We start from the raw sequence: 26,129 nt of genomic DNA, 5'->3' as shown, positions 1-26,129 counted from the left end.
TCCCCTCAATTACATCGACAACCTTGATAAAGGATCAAGGCTTCCGTCCAAATGAAAATCTTATGTTGGAATTGCCAAGGCTTGGGTCGGGCCTCGGCAGCTCGAGCTCTAAGGGAGCACCTTTGGACCCATCGACCTGCTGTGGTTTTTCTCTCTGAGACAAATTAAAGATTCACTCTAATCGTTTTGGTCATATAATCCTTGCTAACTACGGCTTTTCCAAAATCTAGTAGCAGTTGAACCTGCTCTCATTGTGGGGGGCTTGTTGTTTGTTGGTTGAATGACATAGATGTGCAGATAATTTCTTTCGGTGAACACATAATTGATACGATGTTAACCAGTTTTGTTTTTCTTTCTAATTGGAGATGTACCTTTTGTTTATGGTAATCCTGACCGTAGATATAGAGAGTAAGTTTGGGAAGACATCAGAATCATAGCTCAGTTAGTCACACACCCTTGGCTCCTCATGGGGGACTTTAATGTCATTAGTATTAGTTTAAATGAGAAATCGGGAGGTTCGCAAAACATCAACCACAGTCTCCATGATTTTAATAAATTAATAGATGATTGTCACTTGGTTGACTTAGGAAGCTCAGGTCAATGTTTCACTTGGTACAAATGTCAAGATAGTCATGACTTGATATGGGAATGATTGGATCATTTTTTTTTTTGGCTTCAACTGATTGGCGTATGCAATATCCTAAGGCTTGGGTCCTGAACGAATCTATATATCCTTGGCTCTGATCATGGACCAATTATTCTCCATTGTCAGATAAGCATGGCTATCGCCCTTCACTTTGAAGGAATGTGCGTCTCGCTCGCACACAGAATGCAAGACAATTGTTGATGAAGTTTGGCAGTCTCCCCATGGTACCCACCTAGGACCAAAGGCAAAGTAACCGCATCCACTCCTTGCAAAATAAAGAAGGTATTCTGGTTTCCTCTGAGACAAATTGAGGAGGTAATTCTTGCGCACTTTGAAGAGCTTTTTAAATCATCCAACCCAAACACTACCTTTAATTTCTTAGACTGTATTCACCCAGTTCTCTCAGAGGAGATGAGCACCTCTCTTTGTAATCCTCTATCTGCAGGAATGGTTTGAAAGGGAGGGGTACAGTCCCAAATAGTTACAATTTCACAAGCATTATTCTTATCCCCACGTGCAAAAGCCCTCAGGACTCAGGAGATGAATCATTTCAGACCCATAAGTTTGACTAACGTGGCATATCGCATCTTTGCTAAATTTTTGGTTCACAGACTTCACCTTTTGCATTCCCAATCAAGCGATAACCCGGAAACTTCCTCCAGGGCTGCTTAATCGTCCCCATCTTTCAGAAAACATATGGAAAAAATTGGTTAGTCTAGGCACCGCGAAACTGAAAAATTTTCTTTGGAGAGCTATTTCTAATGATTTGATAGTTAATCTTCTTCTGTTCCAAAAATAGGTTGCGGCTACTCTTCATTGTTTGAGATGTGGAGTTGAGGAAAACATCATGCACATGTTGTTTACCTGTGACTTTACTAGAGCTGTTTGGCTTGCAAGTGGCTTAGCCATTCGGACTGATACCATCTCTCACTCATCCTTCACAGGTTGGCTAGTGGAGGTCTTTCAATCATACATGGGATCCTCTTCCCACTCCCCTCAATGGTTACAAGCGTTGAAAGCTTAAACCTCCTTAGCAGAGATGAACTTGACCATAGAAAGTTCTTTTGGGCAACCCATGGATAACCCTTTTCCCACCGTTTCTATGTGATGGTCCCCTCCTACCTGAGGGCAGATCAAAGTCAATGTTGACGCAAGTTTTCAGGCTAAATCCAATTTGAGAGCCATTGCTTGCATAATTAGAGATCATGAAGGCCATATCCTACCTGGCCGAGTTTTGGGGACTCCCTGTGATTCGGTACGGACTGCAGAAGGCGCTTAGGATGTATGGAAGCTGCTGCTTTTGATCAAGTATCAATCAATTTTGAATCTGACTCAAAGGGAGCCATTTTCGTGGTTCAACAATTTATGTCAGATGTGATTCAGTCCAATAAAAAACTATAAAATATTTCAAATTATAACAAAAGAGAAAGAAGAAGATGGAGAAGGGAGAACGAATAAGGAGTTCCATGGTCTCCTCTTCCACCTCTCTATTCTTTTATTAATCTTGCTAAGATGGATTAAATAACAAGTTTGCCCTTAAGTGGGTGTCCAACTCATCAACATACTTAAAGGAAGCATAAAATGAATTAAAGGCCCATTAATAAACATAACAAGGAAGAACTAATAATAAGATAGTAATGGGCAAGGGCCATTCAACCCAGTCTATCTACAATGTCAAATGATACTTTGACACTATATCACCCTCTGGGTTCTATTTGTTGGAATATCAAGGCCTTATTGGCCAATATGTTAGCATACTCTTTGAATCATATTTTGAGAAATTGTAATGCTTTGGCTATAACTCCTTGGCCAAGCTTGCTCTGTGGCAATTTCAACTAGGTTCTCTGGCCTCTGTTTTTGAATTTCTTTTTAATGAATTACTTCCTCCTTGAGTACAAAAAAAAAAAAAAAAGAAAAGAAAATACTTGGCATTGTTAACAACCAAAGAGTATGGAAGAGAAAACTTCCATTCAACTTGATCGTAAGCCTTATGGATCAAATTAAAGTAAGAAACTCCCATAAATTCGCCTACTCTAGTGCATTGAGTGCATTACTTCCAAAGTTATGATATTATTGTTAATTACAAATTTTTTTGTTACAAAAGCATTTTGATTTGGTTTGATGAGGTTGGGATGAAAAAGGCAATGATTAGGAAAGAAGGTTACGATGCAATCATCTTCTGTGTTTTAAGGTTCTGAAAAACACAATGAGTAGAAAAGAATGTTACATTGCAATTCATTGATTCAGTTAAACTACTAATAGATAAAATGTTTGTGTTAAGTTTGTTAACATGAAGGACGGAGGACAAAACAAGGGAGCTAGAGGCTCTAATATTCCCTTTGTCGGAGATGGGATCAAGAGACCCATTAGCAAGGGATATCTTCTCTCTATCAAAGACGAACTGATGTGAACATAAAAAAGCTAGATATGCTGGTCATATGGTCTAATGCACAAGAATCAATAATCTAATGGATTTTACAATTACTTGAAGTAGTTGCATGATTTGCAGAAGCATGAGTACCTAGGTGAGAAAATGTGGATGAAGAGGTGTTGCCTGGGGGAGGAAACTGCAACAGTAGTCTCCAAATGATTAATTAACCTTCCATATCTTTCAAATTCCGCCTTTATTGCTGCCAAATGCTCCACAACATATTTTTCTTCGCTTTCTCTATTTCCTCCTTCAGATGTTGTAGCAACATTTGCATTCTTGGGCTTTCTAGGCTGATCATTTTTCTTAAATTTGTTGTTGTTATTGTTCTGAAACCTTTTTGAGAGAATATCTGGATGAAGTCTACAACAAGTATCCTTAGTATGTTTCATTTTTTTGTAGTATTCACATATCACCTCTTCTTAGTCGACCTTTGGTTTTATTCCAGCATGTGCAAAATGTTCTAAAGGTGACCCCTATATCTGTACTTGTTGCCTATTTCTTCACTGCTCACCATAGAATATGCTTGAGCAAGAGTTACTTTATCCTTCGCCATAATATTTTGTCTCGTAATATCAAACTCAGGGTTAAGTCCTACAAGAAATTCAAACACCTTGTTTCTTTCCATCAATTTCCTGAATGCCTTTGCATCCTTAGTGCTAGGGGTGCAAATGGATTGGATCATGATCCAATCCAATCCCATTTGGTCGATTTTAGATCACCCCTGTTCGTTTCTTTGAATCAGACCGGATAACAGGATCCTATCAGAACTTGGATCAGATTTATATCACCCCTATCCGATCTGAGAAGATCCAATCCGATATATATTATATATTTATAAATATAAATATATATAATACATATATTATTTATTTATAAATATATTTTTATAAATTTGCTATATTATTATTTTTTATAAAAACATGTATATATATGATGAAAATAATTAAAAAATACATGTATTTTTTGTTTTTACTTTATTTAAATTAGTATATTTTATTTTTCTTTTAATAATTTATTATTTTTTAAAGAAAACAAGTTGGATCAGATCATATCCGAAGATCCGACTTACCGATAGGATTCAAATTCAAATCGAGTCCTATGAGATCCAACATGAATAGTGTTGGATCGGATTCGAATATACCCTAATTCGAATCCGATCTGATCCATTTGCATCCCTACTTGGTGCTCTCCCATACAACTGTTTCCATAACATCAGTCTCCTACCATAGTGACTTCAACATTGAGTAGTAGACAACTACACTCTTCTCCCCCTATCTCAGATTGTTCACATCATTCTTCAGCTTATAGGCCCTTGCAACATTCGATTTTTGAAAATACATTTCTGTAACACCATCCAAAATCTCCTTGGTTGAAGTCATCTAGAGATAATGCTGACTTATGTAAAGTTGCATAGAGTTGACTAACCACCCAATCACTGTGTAGTTCTGCTGCATCCATTTCTCATATGTAGGATTAGTCTCTATCAATTTCTCGTTTATACTCGTGAGAAACCCTAATTTACCTCTACTACAGACATAAATCTTTATAGATTGTGTCCAAGCCAAATAATTTGTTCCATCCAGATTGATTGTAGTCACTCCAATCAAAATGGAATCTATGAGACCAACCTTGGACACCGGGTTCTACTTCATTTCACTTCCAGATTGCTTCATTAACTAAATGAAAAGCAAAAAAACAAGGTTTTCAATCTTTATAGACCTAAGGTCAATTCAATACCTAAATGTCCCAAAACTAGGATTTCACTGCACTTGGCTTCCGGGGAGAAAGAGAAAAGAAGTAATCGCTCCTACTAGAGCTTCCCAAACCTCTTCCAATTGCAACCACCCACTATTAGAGATCAAAAAGAACCTCCAAGCCTTGAGTGCCACACCCAAACAATTTCTTTAACCTGTAACTCGAACCTTTGTAGTTGGCTAGGGTTTTGGACAAAAGATCAACAACCCCACTTTCTTGGCAATCTATAACCAAGTTTTGACCCTCCAAACCCTCTACCAACTAGGCACAAAAGTTCCATGAATAATTAGCAACTTATCTCTCCATACGCTCTTCTAATTGAAGGGTGTATAGGAAAAGAAAGGAAAAACAAAAAGGAAGGAAGACCCACTCTGATGCCTAGATGTGGTTCAATCCAATAAAAAACTATAAAATATTTTAGATTATAACAAAAGAGTAAGAATAAGAAGAAGAAAACAACAATAGGAAGAAAATGAAGGAGAAGAATATGGAGAAGAAGGGAGAAAGAAGAAGGAGTTCGATGATCTCCTCTTCCACCTCTCTATTCTTTTATTAATCTTACTAAGATTGAATAAATTACAAGTTTGCCCTTGAGTGGGGGTCCGGCTCATCAACATACTTAAAAGGAAGCATAAAAAGAATTAAAGGCCCATTAAGAAACAAAACAACTAGGAAGAACTAGCAATAAGATAGTAATGGGCTAGGGCCCATTAGGCCCAGCCTATCTATAATGTCAAATGATACTTCCACACTATATCATCCTTTGGGTTCTATTTGCTTGGATATCAAGGCCTTACTAGCCAATATGTTAGCATACTCTTTGAATCATATTTTGAGAAATTGTAAATCTTTGGGTGACTCCTTAGCCAAGCTTGCTATGCGTCAACTTCGACCAGGTTCCGCAGCATCTATTTTTTGAGTTTCCTTTTAATGAAATTACTTCTTCTTTGAGTACCCAAGAAAAAGGAAAATACTTAGCATTATTAACAACCAATGACTATGGAAGAGAAAAATTCCATTCAACTTGATCGTAAGCCTTAGAGATCAAATTAAAGTAAAAAACTCCCATAATTTGTTCTACTCTAGTGCATCGAGTGCATTATTTCCAAAGTTATGATATTATTGTTAATTACAAATTTCCTGTTACAAAAGCATTCTGATTTGGTTTGACGAGGCTGGGATGAAGAAGGCAAATTACTTTGAGTAATAATTTACACAATCACTTTATAACTTACATCAGAGTGACCAATGGGCTTGATTGCTTGAGGTCGACAACTGCTTCCATGTTCTCATTTGGAATAAGAACATGCCTTTAGCTCGGGCTGTTCGTAAGAATGAACAACTGACCAAACCGACCAACCCGGACCGACCCAATCCGAGTCGGCCGGGTTTTCATCAGAATCGGTCGGTTTTGGGTTGGGCAAATATATAAATCGATATATCGGATCGGTTTCGGGTTTTCTTATGTGAAAACCGAAACCAACCGAACCGAACTAGTCTTCTACTAGTTTGGTAGTTCCTAGTTTAAGTAGTTTCCTACTTAATTATAACTAGTCTTCTACTAGAACTAGAAGGCCCATTAGGCAATTACAATTAGAATAGACAATCTATCCTAGTTTCTAACTTTCTATAGTCTTTTACACCAAATAGGCAACCCATTAGGCAATTACAATTAGAATTCAATTAGGTGTCCTTTTGTACGGGAGCAAAACCGAAACCGACTCAAACCGACTAGGTCAGTTTGGCCTATCGGTGGGTCGGTTTCGGTTTCCACCTCAAGTAACCCGACCAGGTCGGGTCGGTTGGGAAAACCCCAATAAACCGACCCAACCCAACCCGTGAACACCCCTACCTTTAGCTTTTGTTACGAGCATCCTATGTATAGGGTAGGGTTTTTTTACTCTCTCTCTCTCTCTCTCTCTCTCTCTCTCTCTCTCTCTCTCTTATATATATATATATATATATATATATATATATATATTTATTTATATAAAGAAGAAAGAGGGGAGGTGAAGAGTCCTCTCTAACTCACATGTATCTCCTCTTCCCCTCCTTTCTCATGTATGTGCATATTTATTTTTAAATTAAATCATTAAAAATATAAAAGTCAAAATTAAAACCTCACATGTCTTCATTGTCTCTCATAAAATACATATTTACTCTCTATTAAAACCATTATTAAATCTCTCTTTATCTATCTATAAGACTATAACCTTAATAGTTGATGTTTGTAGCACCTCCCCTCCCCATTAAATCTCTATTTTCCTCTTAAATATTTTTTAATCTCTTTGGTTCTCTCTAATAAAGTAGGGGTGTAAGTTAGATGGATTGGGTTAGGTTAAGGGTCAACCTAAATATGAATCTTAGTTTGGACTCAAATTAATGCCAAAAAACCTAAATTTTCCCACTAGTAAATGGGGTGAACCAATCTAAAGAAATCATTGCTCCTTTGTTTTGGGTTACCAGGTATTCCCCTTGTTTTTATTAATTTAGTTCAGTGTAGATTTGTTTAATGAATTGTTTTTTTATAGTTCAATTTTGAAATTGTTTTTTTATCTTAGTAATCTCATGTTAGGCACTTTTTTTGTTGTTGCTTTATAGGGCTACACAGTGGGAGGTAGCCCATGCCCCCACCCAGGTCTCTGCTACAACTAGCTAGATAGCATATCAACTGAGAAACCATCAATTGGTTTATGTGCTTCATATAATATATAAGCTATAGTAAAAAGATAAAGTTTGAATTTCAATTACTAAAAATTGAAAAGAAAAATATTTTTCCTGCTATTCTACATGTAAAATAGTAAAAATATATAAAAGATTTTGGTGAATCTACTTCCCTTTTAATATTTTTCAATTTCAATTGTAGGCTAAATAGAAAAAGAAAAGAAAAAAAAAACTAGAAATAATATCCAATAAATTGGTTAAAAGAGCTTGCAAATTGTGCAAGCAAAGCAAATTAATTTCTTCCTTTTCATTCCTTCTCTTCCACTGAAAATTATCGATTTTCTCCATTATAAGCAAACTAGCAGTGATCCTTGCAATGCACAAGGTGCTGTTTAAAAATATACTTTTAAGTACTTAAAGCACTGAAAAGATTCCAAAAGCGCCGCCATTTTGGGTGTTTGATAATGCTTTTTTGTGTTTTTTGGCTCATTTGACCCACCACCTAATTATCAAAGTACCTACACTACTCCCAATTGAAAAAAGCGCTTTTTCACCAAACACTTACAAGCTGCTTATTTAACAAATACTTGTGAAAAGAAGCACTTCTCCTCTAGAACTACAGCCTTCTTCCCAACTTCAAACTAACAGGACTTCTGGCCTTCTTTGGCAGCCTCCCCTTACTGGGGTAAAGATTAACACAGATGGGAGTTTTTAAGCAATTGGACAGCAAGGTTTGGTGTGATTGCAAGGAAGTAGGGTATTAGATTTAGCAGTTCCTTTTAGAGAGAGTGAAATTATATCAGCTAACCAGGACGAAGCTTTAGCTATCGTGAAGGGAATACAGATGGGTTCTTCTCTTTCAGCAGGACAGATTTGCATTGAAACTGATTGATTGAACCTAATCCAGGCACTGGAGGGAGTAGACAAGGATACTCTGTTTTTTTTGCCAGGATATCTTAGACAGGTGGATATCAAGAACTTTAGGTTCTGTTTTGTAAGTAGATCCAAGGTTCAAAATATCGAAAACGCTTTGCTTATCGTAAAGGCAAATTTAAAAGACGTATCGGGATACACCTTGGATACACATGGATACGGACGAAAAATTAAGATACGCATAAAAATGCTATAAATACTCTAATAAATCATAAATAAACATCAATATCACTAAATATAAGATGTAAATGAGCTATTTATGCATAAAAATAACACATTTTAGTGGGTTTTATGAAAAAACATATTATAATCAATAAACAGGAAGTTGGGAATAGAAACATACTATCTAATTATGGACATAATAGATCAAGTAATTATTTTGCATGTTTTATTCTAATTTTCTAAAAGCTAAATAATTATTTATTTTTATTCAAATAATTATTTTGCATGTTTTATTCTAAAAATTAAATTAAAATTAAGAAAAGTAAATATGTAACAAAATATTGAATGGATTTATGGACATAATAGATGAAATAATTATTTTACAAACGCAAAGGTTCAAAGTATCAGTTTTCAGGGTAATCGGTACACCCAATAAAGAGTTGGGTGAATTGGTGAATATGTATGATGCGATATGGATACTCTGAACCAGGCTCTTGTTGGGAAGAGTGCAAATAAATATGAACAAGTATAAATATTAGGTTTAGAAATACCATATACAACATCTTGCACTGAACATATATTTGTATTCGCACTCTTTCCAAATTGAGTCCCCAAGTATGTACGGTGCAAATACAAGGTCATACACATACTCATAAAATTTAGCACAGGTTCACTTAAAACAGCTCAATGGAGGTGTGTCGGCAGATTAGAAGCTAACATATAGTATTCATATTAATAAGATATAGGGCAAAGCTACAATTACATTACATTCTAAAGAGTTCTCTTACACACATATAAGGGAAGAATATTTACAATGATGATGCAAATGAGATAGGGTAAGATGTGGTTTTCTCAGACCTGAACGCCAATCCTTTCTGCAACCTGCGCCAGTAACTCCAATAAGTCAATGGATGATAATAACATTAAAGAAAAGAAAAACAAAGTATTGACAGTAAAGTAGTAAATACACATGATAATTCTTTTATCCATAATTCATGACTTTGTCATACTTACACATCTACATTTTGATTCATCTAACAATCTTAAAGCGGATGATATCATAGCTACGTTTGATGAGTTTTCAACAGACAAGTACAAAGCAAGCTCCACCAAAACTGGAGCACAAAGAACAAACTGCAGAGCTGTTACAAATTACAACCCGGCCCTGGACAACTCCACTCCTTTTGTTCCCTTACAGCCCGCACCCTTGCTAATGAGTCTGCCAATGTATTAGCACTTTTAGAGTTCTAGGAACCCATTTGATTGAGCTATTCAAGTTAGACCCTAGAATTTGTGCCTGTCTAGCCATCAGCCTGAACTTCCAAGAGATCTCTTATAGTGTACTCATCCAGCAGATTATAGTATTGCAATCACCTTCCACCTCCACATCCTCGTCATTTTCATAAGAAAACCATCTAGTGTTTGTGGAATTTGATAACTATTGCCCATCTCCCACCAAATGACCATAAAATGGTTTAACCACAAAATTTAACCATATTACCTCCATTTGCAGAGTAAAAACTTTAAGCATCTTGAAATTAGTTTGCTCAACATAATTGACACTTTGTTGCATTTGTCATGAATCATGAAATTGCAATAGAAAGCCATGCCACCCTAAAATGGAGTTCAATAAAATTTTGCAAGTTAGGACTTGTCCACCAATCCGGTTTTCTTTGCCTTAGTTTTTTGAACTTTAACAATATTGTTAGCAAGATCTTATTTGCTATAATCTTTCTCTTTTAATTTTAAAAATAATGTTCACAATTTGACATTATGATGGGAAATTGCATTTCAAATAGAAAATGAAAGGAAATCAAAACAATAATTGTAAATAGAAAGTGGATAAAGATAATTAAACTTCAAAGCATTAGCAGAAAAGGAACAAAAGAAATTATGAGATGAATGAAAACTTAAAAACATACAATTATGAAGAGTAATACTTTATGAATTATGATGTTAAACTGGATCCCATAAAATACAGTTTGAATAAGAACACTGTAAAAATCAGCAGCAGCCACACTTTTTGATTGTTATTTGTTAACTAATCTGGTTAAGAATTCTGTCAGAAATGTCCTAGTACAGATAAATTTGAGCAATATGCCAAAAGAAACCTGCCGTATTTTTAACTCTGAAACAACAAAGATGAGAAAATGGTAAACTTCAACTATATAATACAATTATATAGAATAATGATGCTCTTTTCCTTGCTACAATGCCTTATTTCTCCAGATTGCTCTTTTATCATTGGAATTATAATCTCATTATTTAGATCCACCGCTTCATTTTTCACCTCTTTCAACAATAGGAATTGGCTGAAGTGACAAGATGATCCGCCATAATCCACACAAACCTAATCCTATCCTACCCAGAACCTCTACTTTTTCAGCTAAATTGAAGACTTGAAATCTAAAATTAGAGTTTTCATGCACAAGGAAATACAATAGTGACTTTGAATTCCTTAATTTTATGAGTTATTCCTTTAACACTTTTACCTCCTGTAGTCCTATTGAATATTGACTAATTTGTCTTTTTCCAAACTTCAAATCATTTTCCTTTCTTGTTGATTATTTGTTTTTCATGATCATATCAGAGTAGCTCTTAGTCATTACTTGGAATGAAGTAAAAGAGGAAACTAATTTTCAGTGTTAATTTAAACAACATTCTGATTTTGATCTTAGTTAGTTGCATCCTTCACATATCTTACCTCATGTTTTCCATGTTTCTCTAATCCATTCTCAGTTTGGACAAGTATCCGCTAATGCAGTGCAATCCAAGGTATCATAGCAGATGTTAACACATATATGGTGTTGATTATAGAACATTGGTTCCACGATAGTAGTCTAGCACTCTAACTAACAACTATCCAATTTCCTGATATTAGAGTAATACAATGCAAAGACATAGAACTGAGTGCAAGTAATATACCTCCTTGAAAGAGTGAACATCACTCCCCCAGAGCCAAGCATCACACCCCGCATCTCTGGCACCCCATATATCATTCCTTCGATCATCGCCAACATGAACAGCCTCCTCAGGTTTTACTCCCAAAAGTTCACATGCCTTCAAAAATATTTTAGGATTTGGTTTCTCTGCTTCAACCTGTTGTGAAAAACATCATGCACCATTAAAATGGAAGTAGTATAATATGGTCAAGCCACCATAGCTTGATTCACATACCTCAGCTGACACTGCTATAGCATCAAACCAATGTTCACAATTCAAAGCCCGCAAAACAGGCCTTAGTCGTGTGTCAAAGTTAGAAACAACAGCTATTTTCACACCAGATTTTCTAATGGCCTCAAACACCTTCTCAGCATCAGGATCACAGAGGTGCCAAGCCTGTGAAACAGTCAAAGGACATAAGTTCAAAATTCTGTAGATAGAAAGGTATATAAATGAGAAAATTTTCTAATAGAACTGCCACAACCTTGTCAGTTGTATAGTAGTTATAAAGTTCCTCAAAGTACTCTGAATCTGAACAACCAGTGGAAGATTTGACTATGAATTGCCAGAAGGGTCTTCCATCATCAACATATCTGCACATAGAGAGAGCCTAAAAAATGCTGCACACTGCAGACAGAAGAAAAGAAAAAGGTACCACGGGAGGTGAAAATTTTCAGAGTTGAGAGTTGAACAAAGAGCAAGAACAATTCATTTTTCATTGTTTCTTGTTACGGATGATCATTTCTAGCCTGGACCGGACCAACATCAAGCCTAAAAATATGTGAGCCAGGCCTGAGACCAGTACTTCCCAGCCTGCCTGCAATATATTTAACGTGTGCTACTTTACACTATAATATATGGTATATATGTTTAATATAATGTATATAAATCTATAGGCCCAGAAGTCCAGCCTCCAAATGCAGTGATCATCAACTCCTTTTAGCCAATAAGCAAGATCAAAGTGTGCAGGGATCTCTATGCATTCTTCACCTATTTTGAGTATAACCACAGTTTTAAATATTAGATTCAACTTGAGTATTACACCCATCACAAAAAATTTGACATTAATGTTAATGAAGCACCTTTAAAAAGTGTGATATTTTCTGGAATCCCCAACTTATGAAAAGATGATATTTCTGGATCTAATTGACTTCTCATTCCAAAGACTTTCTGGTTAATTTTCATTCCAGGAATCAACCAGAACAACATTGAAAGTTAACGCTGACCCTCATGGGCCGGGTATCCCAACGGGCCGGCCTGGCCCGACCCATTCTAAGTCAGGCATGGACATGAATTTAGGCCCATAGGCTCAGGCTTGGGCCCAAAACACTAGGCCCGATATTTTCAGGTCGGGCTCGGGCTTTCCCAGAAAAAAAACCGGGCTCGAGGCCAAGCCTGACTTGATAATAATATAATATAACAAAAAATATATTTTATATAATAAAAATATATAATATGTTATTTTGTTTGTTTCTCTTCTCTTTTTTAATATAAATAAATCAGTTTTTTATTCATTAAAAAAAGATTTTTTTTTCAATTTTCTGGCCAGGCTTTGGGCTTTATATGAGGACTGGGCTCAGGCTCAAAACCTAGGCCCAACGGTCAGGCCAGGCTTGGGCTCAGGCCTGAATGTTTTATGTTAATATAGAGACAAAGACCGGTCCAAATCCGGCTCATGAACAGGTCTAGTTAACACAAAGTGCTTAATATTTAGGGCATAAAAAAAAACAAATCAATTGTGGAAAAGCCACTAGACATCTTTCTCTGAGGGCTGGGCAAGATATCCCTATCTTACTAAAGCATAAAATATTTCCCAACATTGTTTATCATAATATAAAGGTTAAAACCAGCAACCCAATAATCGTGTTTCAGTGAAAGATATGGAAGATAAACTATATGGGTCCTTCATTTTACCCCAAAATTACCCAGAAAACAACATGTTGTATGCATGAGATACTCGTGTATACTTTCAAATGCATATCCTTCTTTCCAATTCCGAGTTTCATAAATTGGATGCATAACCATTTATTTTTAGGCATCCAACCAACATAAGAATTAATTGATATTGTTACAGATTTTGTTTTCTAAGTAATAACCAGAAAAACACTAAAGTCAGAATTAGTGTTTTTTTTTCTGGTTGGGTTGTGAATAATTGCATGTATCAAGTTCATCATCAAACTAAAGATGTCAATAATGGAGGGATCTAGATTGCATGCTAGGGTAAGATAAAGAGATGAGCTTCAACCAAAAGAAAAAAAAAAAAAGAAGTTTTATGTCTGAATTTCTAGCTCTTGTATCATATACAGTTACTAAGTTGTCACTTCCAATATGAGGTAAAGAAAAGGAACTCTCACGACCAAAATATCCAAAACTGTCGTGATAACAACTTCAGTAACCAAAAGAACAGGGAGAGCAGTGTCTATAGCTACCATACTAATAGCTTCAATATCAATATATTTTTAACATGATTTAATTTTTAGTATACTTCTGATCTCTCCATGGCATTTTTAACTTAGTTATTTAGATGCAACTGAGAATACCTGGAATGGATCTCATATCCATAATCACCTCAAACTAGATCAACATGGGTGGGAACAAAATAATTTATAATTATTAAAGGTGTCTACGGTAGGGAAGAGAAAATTTCATTCAATAAATAACTTCTACCAATTACTAGCTTACATTTTCCCACCTTCGGGATCAATTCTATGAAGGAAGAACTAAACAACAATTCAACAAAGAAAAAATGAAAATATAAAAGTTCACAAAATTCTACGATAAAAAATCCCACAAAAATCTATAAAATTGTTGTAATTAGTTTATAGGAGAAAATATGGTCTCAGTCAACTTCACCAAGAAGATGATCAGAAAAATAAAAGGAATGCAAAAGGCATCAGAGGAAGGACCCTGTTTACTGTTTTACATTTTCTAATTTTGTCATCAAATATGAAACACTATTCCTACAATTTCTAATTTATAATTGTAAGAAAAATTAATAATGAAAACCCAATTTTTCAAAATTCCATATCAGCCCAGAAAGATTCTCGAAGCCACAAAAGGAAAAATAAAATAAAATAAAATAAAAACAAATACTAATACAACAAAAACAGAACAAAAAAATCAAAAGATTTCACAAATGTGAAATGTGCAACGAAAGCAAAGCAAACCTGAGCCGGGATCTGCCCCAGGGCTGCCCGTACGCCCACCGGTACCGATTTAGTATCTCATCTTCCGAATACTGCACTCCATATTTCTCTCCAATCTGTCTATAAATCTAAAAAGCAAAGAGCGAAAATCAAAGATCAAAAGAGACGAAAAAAAATCAATTGCAACGCAGTTAAACAACAAGATTGTTCATCACTCATCAGTGTGTCTACACTAAAAATTACTCTTACTCACTTGCGCCGTGGGTTGGGAGGGAACGAGGAGGGTCCCAACAGCGTCGACGAGAAGAGCCCTGTGAGTGATATCACCGTACAGAGACCTCCTGTAGTCATAATAATCCTTCGCTCCCAGGAACTCGAGACCCAACTGTCTAAAACCAACGACCTCCGCTTCCTTAGATGACGTCGAAGAAGAAGAGGAGTAGGAAAATGAAGAGAGAGCTTTGAATGGGTTGCTCTGATTCTTCGCTGCGAGGACGTTGGTGCAAGACCTTGCTGCAAAAACCGATCTTCCGTCGATTAACTTTCTTAGAATCCTAGCCATCTTCGTTGTCGCTGATGCAGTTAAAAGCTGGTCTTCTTCAGCTTCATCTATCGTTCACATTCTGGCCCTGGCCGTTGGTTTCTTCTGCCTGCAACTGGGACGCTCTGCCACTGAGGTGGCCAAAATATAAGGCTGGCCCGCTGGAGGAGTGGAGGCTGGAGCGGGTGTGGATTGAATATGCCCCCGAGTGTACTTTAAATTACGACTGTGCCCTTTTACCTGTTTGTTGCTTTGTTGGGGGGGACATCACACGTCAGTGAACTGTGACCAGACGCTGCGAAAACTCCGAGGAGATATATTATCGCTTTAGGGGATGATACTATATTATTACGGTTATTACCATTAGGGGCGACAAATTTCCTACTGGGGCCGTCATATTTATTTTCTGCAGGTGCCCTCTTGAATTTTTTTTTTTTTAATTCTACCTTGAATTTAATTGAACGTTATTTATTTGTTGAAAATGTCAAAATTATCCTTAAAAAATACTGTTTATTCTTTTCTATATTAAGATTAACTTGATTGATGCATTTGAAATTTTAGATTAATGAAGTTATTGTCTTCTACTTTTAGGTTTGAAATACATTTTTGTCTAGTTATTTCTTTGCTTTTGATTATTGTTTCCCTATATCATATTTCATGTTTTTTTTCCTTTTTTTCTTTTTATTAATCTCAAAGTAGAAGACAACGAACAATGTCTTCTTTTGAAGTATAGTTATAATATTTTCAACAGATAATTGACAATTAACAATAGGGCCCAACTTGACACTTTTTGAAAGTTTATATATTGCAATGACACATTTGAAAGTTCGGGTAACTTGACACTATTCCCAAAGTTCGGTGGAATTTTTCCTTTTCTTTTTCATTCCACACATGAGAGTTGAATGTTAATATCATCAATCATGACATCCATCAAATATACAACCCATTTGGATCCAACATTGTGAAATTTTCAATGAAGTTAATCTTCCTCTAAGATCTCATAATTGGTATCCTACATTTGGGTGATCCAAACAATAAACTGACTAAAGTCTTTAGCCATTGTGAAATTTTAGATGCAAATAAACCTCTAATTTAGCCATGTGGCGGGATGGTGCAAACAATAAATTGATTAAAGTCTTTTTAGTTTTCAATGATGAATTCTTCTAAAATTATAATAATTACTTTTAGAAATGTATCCAATTAAACCTTTCTTGGTTTTGAAGTATGAATGTAGAGAATGTTATTTTGAAATTTGAATATTGAGTTTTGAAAAATGATAATTGACCATTTTAACATTGGATATGAAAATGTTTGTTTAATTATTTAACAAATTAACTAAAAAATAATAAAATGAATTATAAATAATTAAATATTTTTAAAGAAGTGAGTAACTATTAATTAATTAATAAATATTTCAAATAAAGAAATGCATAATTATTAATTAATTATTTTCAATAAATTATTAAATAATTTAATAAATAATAAAATAATTTATTAAGTAATTAAATAATATATATAATTTACAAATTAATAGTTATTTTTAAATAAATTATTATTATTATTATTATTATTATTATTATTATTGTTATTATTATTATTATTATTATTATTGTTATTGTTATTATTATTGTTATTATTATTATTATTATTATTATTATTATTATTATTATTATTATTATTATTATTATTATTATTATTATTATTGTTGTTGTTGTTGTTGTTGTTATTGCTATTATTATTGTTATTATTATTATTATTATTATTATTATTATTATTATTATTATTATTATTATTATTATTATTATTATTATTATTATTATTATTATTATTATTATTATTATTATTGTTGTTGTTGTTGTTGTTGTTATTATCTTTCAAAACCGGGCCGGACCGAACGGTCGGATTGGAAAAATCAGGAATTGGCTACCTAATCAGTTCCGTTTTCCCCAAAACCGTTGATTTTGATAAGCGAACTGCTGAACTAGTCGATTAACCGTTCGAACGATTTTGACCATTTTTCATTTTTTTTTTTTAATTCGGCCCATTCGATTATTGTTGTTGTTGTTATTATCATGGTTTTTAAAACCAGATCAGACGGTCAGATTGGAAAAACCGAAGACCAGTCTCAGCAAACTGTTGAACTAGTAAATTAACCGTTTTTCAATTTTTTTTTAATTCGGCCCGTTTGACCTGGAACCAGATCCCTGACTAGTTCGGTTGCCAGATCGGTTTTAAAAACCATCATTATTATATAGGGCTTTCAAATTGTAACGTATGTAAAGGGATGATATTTTTTAGGGGGAGGGGACGATTTCTGTAAAACAAAAAGTGAATTCATTGGAATACAAAAGGATGAATGAGACATTGAGACTGAATTAAAATAATGAAACCGAACTCTCCCATTGCCTCTAAAGAAACATGAATGCTTTTCAGCATTCAGCACTAAAACGAAAGGGCCCTAAGTTCATGCTTTTATTAAGGCTTTTCCTTAGGCCTAAGTCACCAAAACAGTTCCATGTGTGGTCCCATATAAGCCCTTTTCTAACATCACCAATCAGATTTAATACCTCGATTTATGATAAAACAATTTCAGCCTTTTGCCTTTTTCCCATTTAGTCTCATTTTAATACCAATGTTTGAAAGCTCATCTGACCTGGGTTTTCCTTAGGCCCAGGTCATCAAAACAGTTCTATATCTGGTCTCATATGAGCCCTTTTCAGCTTTCCAAAGTTGATCATAGGAAAATAATTTCAGTTTTTCTGCTCTTTTCCATTTATTCACATTGGAATATCTATAGTAGAAGGCTCCCAATTTGAGCTTTCTATCAAGTTTATGTTCATCATTAATGATGAAGGAAGATTTGGCCCGACCTCTTCATTATGTGACACGTGGCAGAAATGACAGCTCGGCAAAAGGGGCCAAGCCTAGGCGGGAACAAGGGGACACCGTCGAACTGACCCACTTTGTAACATCTCGGGATACACTTCGCTGAACTGACCCACCTTGTAACAGCTCGGGATAGACTTCGCCGAACTGCCATCGTGTAACAGCTCGGAATAGAATTCGCCAAACTGACCCACCTTGTAACAGCTCGGGATAGACTTCGCCGAACTGACCCACCTTGTAACAGCTCGGGATAGACTTCGCCGAACTGACCCACCTTGTAACAGCTCGGGATAGACTTCGCTGAACTGACCCACCTTGTAACAGCTCGGGATACACTTCGCCGAACTGACCCACCTTGTAACAGCTCGGGATACACTTCGCCGAACTGACTCACCTTGTAACAGTTCGGGATACCTCCGAGCTCAAGACCGCCTCGCTCAGCACTTCGCATCATCTTCTGGGCACCAAATCCAAACAAGTCGTACCATGCTTGACACTAGGGAAGTCCGTGCTCGAGGGTGCCACGCCTAACTGACTTGGGATCTGACGTTTGGAAGCAGCACTCTAAACGGCCACCTGCCACCGCCACTGACACCGCCATCTCCAGTTAGACGGTTAGGCAATGACGGTTCTGTCTCAGCAGAAAGGACGACGGCTGAGTTGACAAGCACAAGGGTAATCATACCCGATCTGACAAGGGCCTCGGGACGAGTACACGAAGTGACTATAAGAGCCCCCTACCCCCCGACAATGGAGGTATGCAAACTTTGCGCTATCTGGTATTACCTTGCTTTCGAAGGATTCTAACTTGAGCTTCGGAGCCTCTACACCGGGTTCCCCCCGGAGCTTTCCCATCTCTTCCGTTTCAGGTTCCCTGCGACCCCGTTTAGAAGCAAGGCAGCGGACAGCTAAGACCAGCCGGATCGCGCTCCATCAATTGGCGCCGTCTGTGGGAAAACGCTTCAAAAAGCCTCCCTCCAAACTTCGATACCCCCTTTTTTCTTCAAAAAACCCAACACTCATGGCCTCCTCCAGCAACACCGGACGTGGCACGGAGACAAACGCCACCGGGGAGCAACTTCAGGTCCCCATAGTGTGCGTTGGACAGTTCACCATCCCCCTTTCGGCGGATGGGATCCCCATCCTGAACACGCCACAAGCAGTGGCACCCATAAACCCTACTACCACAAACGTCCCCTTTCCTCTCCCCATTGAGACAACCTTCACTGAACCAATTGCCGTCCCCCCTGGCAGCTAGCCAAGACCGATTGGAGGACGTGATGCAGTGCATGCGGGCAATGCAAGCCCAAATGCAACAGTTCCAGCAACACCAGCTTCACCAGCACCAAGTGCTGCACAACATGTCCCAGTATCACTATCAACAGCAGTTCCCCCAGCTACCACCGAACCAACCACTACTTCCACCTCGCCAACCCGCTCCGAGGCCGGTCAAGGCCTCCCCGCAGGATGGGCGCCGCCGCCAGGCGAAGTGTATCCCGAGCTGGTGCAACCCGGTCATGGCCTCCCCGCAGGATGGGCGCCCCCCCCAGAACCACCCCAACAGCCAGGCCTCGTCCCCAGGCCGAAGAGAGAAAAATGTCATCCCCGCCTTGCAACCCGCGGGTGGGTCGGGAACCTCGCCCGCGAGGTCGGCACCCCGGCGCTCCAAGCCCGAGCTCCCGCTCACCGAAAACCGATTCAGCGCCTTGGTGGCAGACTACCAACACTCCGGGCCCATCGAGCTCGGTAACACGGAGGCCAGCAGTGCCAGCACAAGGCCCGCTCAACGGCGAAGGCGCCGGCGAAGTCGCCAAACCGCCACCCGCGCCTTGTCGGAATTCAGAGGCAAAGCCATGAGCTCGAACGAGGTAGGGGCTACCCCGACTCTCTCTGTCCCTTCCCCCCTCGCATCGAAACTCCTGGCGGTCCCCTTACCGAGAGACTTCAAGCTCCCACCTCTGGACAAGTACGACGGGTCCTTCGACCCCAACGACCACGTTGACGCCTTTCAGTCGCAAATGCACCTCACCAGGGCTAGCGAATCGTGCATGTGCGTGGCCTTTACCACCACCCTCAGGGGGGTAGCCCGCACTTGGTACAGGAACCTGGCCCCCGGGTCGATAAAGTGCTGGGCCCAGTTCGTGCAAGTCTTCACCACACACTTCGTCACCAGCCGACGGTGCCCGAGAACAGAGGAAAGCATCTTCGGAGTGGTCCAAAGAGAAGGAGAATCTATTCGGGGCTACATCAAGCGGTTCAACGAAGCATGCTTGCAAATACCGCGGTTGGACCCCGCAGTGCAGCTCGCGACGGCCAAAAGAGGGGTGACGCACAAAGAGTTCAAATGGAACATGGTGGCCAACCAGCCCGCGACCGTGGCCGAATTCCTCAAACTCGCGAATAAGTTCATGAGGACAGAGGAAGAAATCAACCAACGAACTGAAGGCGGGAACGAGAAAAGAAAGAGACAAGGCGAGCTCTCCAACCCGGTGAATAGAAAAAACCCGAACCGGGAGCCGAAGCCGAACTAGTCCTTCCGGGCCCCCCTAGCAGTTCAGACGGACTACACGCCGTTAAACACGAGGCGGACAGAGATCTTAATGACGATCAAAGACGCTCCGTACGTTAAGTGGCCACCTCGCCTGAAGGGAAATCCGAACGATAGAAACTAGAATTTGTATTGTAGTTTCCATAGAGACCATGGTCATAGCACCGAACAGTATAATAACCTCCGGGACGAGATAGAGGGACTCATCCGTCGCGGATACTTGAGAAACTTTGTACAACACAACAATAACATTAAAGCAGGTCGGCAAGGGGAGCACGAAAAGGATGCACCCGAGTCTAGCAACAGACCTGCCGAACCGTTGCAGAAGCAGCCTCTGGAAGAGAGGCCAGTTCGGGGTACCATCCATGTAATAGTGGGAGGATCGGTGGTAGCGGGGTGTACCTCGGCAACTGCCTGGACTTCAGTTCGCGAAGCGGCCCTCGAAGAAAGGAACCCCCCAAAGAGACCAAAGACCGAAGAACCAATCTTTTTCACGGAGGATGACGCGCGAGGAGTCCACTACCCCCATGTTGACGCGCTTGTCATTAAGCTAAGGATCAGCGACTTCGAGGTCAGGCGCATACTCGTAGATTCGGGCAGCTCAGCGGACATCCTCTTCAAATCGGCATTTGACCAGCTGCAGTTAAAGAGGAGCGAGCTGAAGCCCGTGAACACTCCCCTAGTAGGTTTCAGCGGAGAGGAAGTTAGGCCCCTCGGAAAAGTAACTGTCCCTGTGGAAGTCGGCACATGGCCTTGTGCGGTCAGACTCAACCACGATTTCCTGGTAGTCACGACCCCCTCCCCATACAATGCCATAATAGGGCGGCCGATCACGCATGTCCTACGGGCGGCGGTCTCCACCTACTATTTGGCCATGAAGTTCCCTACGGACTTCGGTATAGGGGTAGCGCGGGGCTACCAGCTCGAGTCCCGCAAGTGCTACGTTGCTGCCCTAAAGGGAAAAACCAAGGCGGCTGATGACCTCGAGTTGGAGCGGCCGGCGGAGCAAGGTGAGGAGCGAGCTTCGCCCATGGAGGAAACAGTCGCAATCCTGACTTCAACTACGGACCCAGCTTGCACACTAAGCATCGGAGCTTCCATCGAAGATCCCCTACGAGCCGAACTGGTGAATTTTTTACTTCAAAATTTAGATATTTTTGCCTGGTCCGCGGCCGACATGCCCGGCATTAGCCCCGGACTGATAACTCACAAACTTAATATTGACCCTGTAGTCAGACCCGTTAGACAGAAGAAACGCAACTTAGCCCCAGAACGCTGGAGAGCGGTCGACGAGGAGGTTGAGAAGCTCCTCGCAGCAAACTTCATAAGGGAAGTCCACTACCCGAGCTGGATGGCCAACCCGGTGTTGGTAAAAAAGGCAAGCGGCAAGTGGCGCATGTGCGTCAACTATACCGACCTGAACCGAGCTTGCCCAAAAGATTGCTTCCCCCTCCCCAGAATTGACCGCCTAGTGGACGCGACCTCGGGAAACGAGTTGCTAAGCTTCCTAGATGCCTACTCGGGCTACAACCAAGTTAGGATGGACCCATCCGATGAGGAAAAAACCAGTTTCATAACCGAGTTCGTCCTGTATTGCTACAAAGTCGTGCCCTTCGAACTAAAAAACGCTGGGGCAACTTTCCAAAGACTTGTAAATAAGCTATTTCGGCCCCTGATTGGTACGAAGATAGAGTGCTATGTAGACGACATGGTCGTCAAGACTCAGTTTTCACAAGAGTTAATACAAGACTTAGAATCTATTTTCCAAATCCTGCGTCACTTTAGCATGAAGTTGAATCCCAACAAGTGTGTCTTCGGCGTCACCTCGGGCAAGTTCCTAGGCTACATTGTCAATCGGAGTGGTATTGAGGCCAACCCGGACAAAATAAAAGCCATTCTAGATATGAAACCACCTCGGAAAGTAAAAGAGGTTCAGAGGCTAAACGGCCGCATAGCCGCTCTAAGCCGCTTCTTATCTAAGTCAGCAGACCGCTGCCTACCCTTCTTCAAGGCAGTCAAAGGCAAAGGGTTCGAATGGACCCAGGACTGCCAGTTCGCGTTCGACGAACTAAAAGGTTACCTCGCTAGTGTGCCAACCTTAGCCCGGCCCGAGGTGGGTGAGGTCTTACAACTGTACCTCTCGGAAAGCGACGAGGCGGTCAGTTCGGTACTAATAAAGGAAACAGACCGGGTCCAACGACCCATATACTATGTTAGTAAAATTTTGCAGGGAGCAGAGACAAGGTACCCGGAGATAGAAAAACTAGCATACGTCCTAGTAATAGCAGCACGGAAACTCCGCCCGTACTTCCAGGCTCACATCGTCATCGTCCTAACTGACAAACCTCTTAGACAAGTTTTACTCAAACCCGAAGTCTCTGGTCGACTGACGAAATGGGCCATCGAACTCAGCGAGTACGACCTCCAGTACCAACCGAGAACCGCTATCAAGGCCCAAGCTTTGGCAGATTTTATCGCCGAATGCACTTTCAGCCACGAAGCCCCATAGGTCGAGCCCGAGGTCCCCATTTGCGGCGAACCCAGAGCTCCTAAGCCCATAGAGTTCGAACCCCGTGAAATAGCACCCAGTGTAGCATCTCTCCTGATCAGGCGAAGAGCGAATTGGGATGAGGAGGCCTGGATCCTTCACGTGGATGGTTCCTCGAACCGGCAGGGCAGCGGAGCTGGAATAGTCTTGTGCGGCCCGAGCGGCACAAAAGTAGAGTACGCACTACGCTTTGAGTTCGCGGCATCCAACAACGAGGCAGAGTACGAAGCACTGATCGCCGGGCTGGACCTAGCGCGAAAGGTTAAGGCAAAACACTTGGTCATCTGCAGCGATTCTCAGCTCGTGGTAAACCAAGTTACCGGCGAATACGAAGCACGCGATCTCTCCATGATCGCGTATTTGGCCAAAGTAAAAGAAGCCCTGCTCAACTTCCAGTCACACATCATCAGGCAAATCCCGAGGTCCGAAAACACTGAGGCCAACGCCTTGTCCCAGTTAGCCAGCACGAGTCACAACAATATGAGAACTGTGTACATAGAGGACTTACCTCGGCCTAGTATTCTCGAGGGGACAGAGGAGGTCGCTCCCATCTTAGAAGCAGAGCCGAGCTGGATCGATCCACTCGCGAGCTTCCTGATAGACGGAACCCTCCCTGCAGAATGAAATGCGGCCAAGAGGGTACAGCGCCAGGCGGCCAAATATGTCATAATAGACGAACGGTTATACCGACGGTCATACACGCTCCCCTATTTGCGGTGCCTGCGACCTACCGAAGCCAAGTTTGTACTCCGCGACACTCATGAAGGCCTGTGCGGCGGACACTTGGGGGGCAGAGCACTCGCCCAAAAGGCACTTCGACAAGGATACTACTAACCAACAATGAAGGCAGAAGCTGTTGAGCTCGTCAGAAAATGCGACAAGTGTCAGAAGCACACTAACATCCACCATCAACCTGCCTCCGACCTCAAATACCTCGCCAGCCCGTGGCCCTTTGCACAATGGGGCATCGACCTCCTAGGGCCATTCCCACCAGCAACAGGCGGAAGAAAATTCTTAGTTGCTGCAGTAGATTACTTTACGAAGTGGATAGAAGCCAAACCTCTGGCAACAGTTACGACCCGAAACATACAGAACTTCTTTTGGAAGAACATAGTATGTCGGTTCGGATTACCTCGGGTTCTAATCTCCGACAACGGGAAACAGTTCGAGGATACCAAGTTCCAAGAGTGGTGCCAGGACATGGGGATTCGGCAAAATTTCACGTCAGTCGCGCACCCACAGGCAAACGGCCAGATGGAAGTGATGAACAGAGCCATCCTGCGCGGACTGAAAGCACGTCTGGATCATGCTAAGGGATTGTGGGCCGAAGAGCTACCAAGTGTCTTATGGGCTCACCGAACGACCAAAAAAGCAGCCATGGGAGAAACCCCCTTCAACCTCACCTACGGCACTGAAGCGGTGATCCCAGCGGAAATCAAAATACCAACATTGCGATTAGAAACTTACGACGATCGGACAAACGGAGACAAGTTACGCACCAACCTCGACCTACTGGACGAGGTAAGGGACCTCGCGCACATCCGAACAGCGGCATACCAGCAGCAGGTAGCTCGCTACTACAATAGCAGAGTAAAGCAACGAAGCTTCCGAGTCGGCGACCTGGTCCTCCGAAAAATTATGGTGCCCGAACCCGGCGTCGGCAAACTTGGACCTAGTTGGGAAGGGCCCTATAAAGTAAAAACAGTGCTCGGGGGCACATACGAACTCAAAACCTTGGAAGGCAAACGAGTACCTCGAACGTGGAGCATCGTGAACTTGAGGCGATACTACCTATAAACCACCTAGCGAAGTGGACGAAATCAGGCCGCAGCACAAGGCAAGCCGAGGAACTTCAGCACATAATCAGCTCGGCAAAAATCAGTTCGCGGCATAAAAGGCCACGGAAATTTAAAAACCCGGCAAAGAAACAGCTCGAGGAAGCTCTCCCTAATGTCTTCCTGAAGATACTCGACTTGATGCTGCAAATCCAACTTCAAGTCCGCCTTATGCTTGACAACTACCCCCATGGCCTCGGCGTCACGCTGAGACCTCGCCTGTCTGGCCACCGTGACGCAAGCAGCCTTTTCAGCAGCATAAGCAGCCGCCTCGGTAGCCCGGGTATTTGCCTTTGCAGCACGGAAGGCTTCTTTAGCAGCATGAGCGGCAGCTCAGCAGCTCGCGCCTGTCGCGAGCTCCTCTCCACTTGGGCCGCCAAGGCATGAATCGAAGAATTCACCTACCAAAAGAAACAAGTGAGCAAAATGACAGCAGAAGCAACAAAATAAAAAAGGAAGACAGAATCTAACTTACCACCATGGCATGTGTTACGGCGCGGCAAGCGACCTGATTCAAGGGAAGATCGGTCCACGCCGCGACCTCCTTGGGGAAAGTAGCGTCCCTACTTTTCTGAAGAGTGTAGTTCGGCGTCAACACGCTCCTAAACTCCCATTGAGCTCCCGAGCCTGAGGGCCCAGCCCGCATATGAGCAGACCCAGAGTGAGCAAGAGCACTTGAGTACGCAGGAGCGCCCGTAAGAGTGGTTTCAGCGTAAGGCGCCCCGGCAGTGTCGTGCACCGGTGGAGTCACTTCGGGCTCCCTGGGCAGATCCTCTGGCGTATGGTTTGGAGCTTGGGGCTCCTAATCCAGGGGCAGCTCGTTACGAGTTCGCTTGGCGACCCGCTTCCTCCTCTTCATACCTTGGAACAAACGCCCCCCACGAGTTCTCTCCGCATCCATCACACCTACAGAAACGAGTTCGACATAAAAAAAAAGCCGCATAGCCAGAAACCTACCCGAACTCAGGCCGGCTGCAAAAAGCTTAGCCTCCGTTAAGTAGTGGTGGCACTTTAAGCCTTGACGTGCCCATTGTCGGAGACCCTTCACCGTCTCTTTATCAAGAGTTACGCCCAAATCAGGAGCGGCCTCA

At 40.8% G+C, this 26,129-nt stretch overlaps 1 protein-coding gene across 1 annotated transcript; it reads right to left on the bottom strand.

Annotated features, from left to right (window-relative positions):
* Positions 1 to 9,297: 9,297 nt before the first annotated feature.
* Positions 9,298 to 15,589, bottom strand: LOC148845188 (uncharacterized). The gene is made up of 6 exons (XM_088953627.1): positions 14,934 to 15,589; positions 14,702 to 14,808; positions 12,019 to 12,127; positions 11,769 to 11,930; positions 11,517 to 11,690; positions 9,298 to 9,473 (listed from the first exon to the last, which is right to left on the bottom strand). The coding sequence occupies exons 1-6, from the start codon at positions 15,240 to 15,242 to the stop codon at positions 9,444 to 9,446; spliced, it is 891 nt and encodes a 296-aa protein (XP_088809753.1). The 5' UTR covers positions 15,243 to 15,589; the 3' UTR covers positions 9,298 to 9,443.
* Between the last annotated feature and the right edge of the window lie 10,540 nt (positions 15,590 to 26,129).

This window comes from Nelumbo lutea, chromosome 7 (genome assembly GCF_056320005.1).
Source record: "Nelumbo lutea isolate HS-2025 chromosome 7, American lotus-T2T, whole genome shotgun sequence".
Lineage (NCBI taxonomy): Eukaryota > Viridiplantae > Streptophyta > Magnoliopsida > Proteales > Nelumbonaceae > Nelumbo > Nelumbo lutea.
This window is presented reverse-complemented; position numbering and strand designations above follow the sequence as displayed.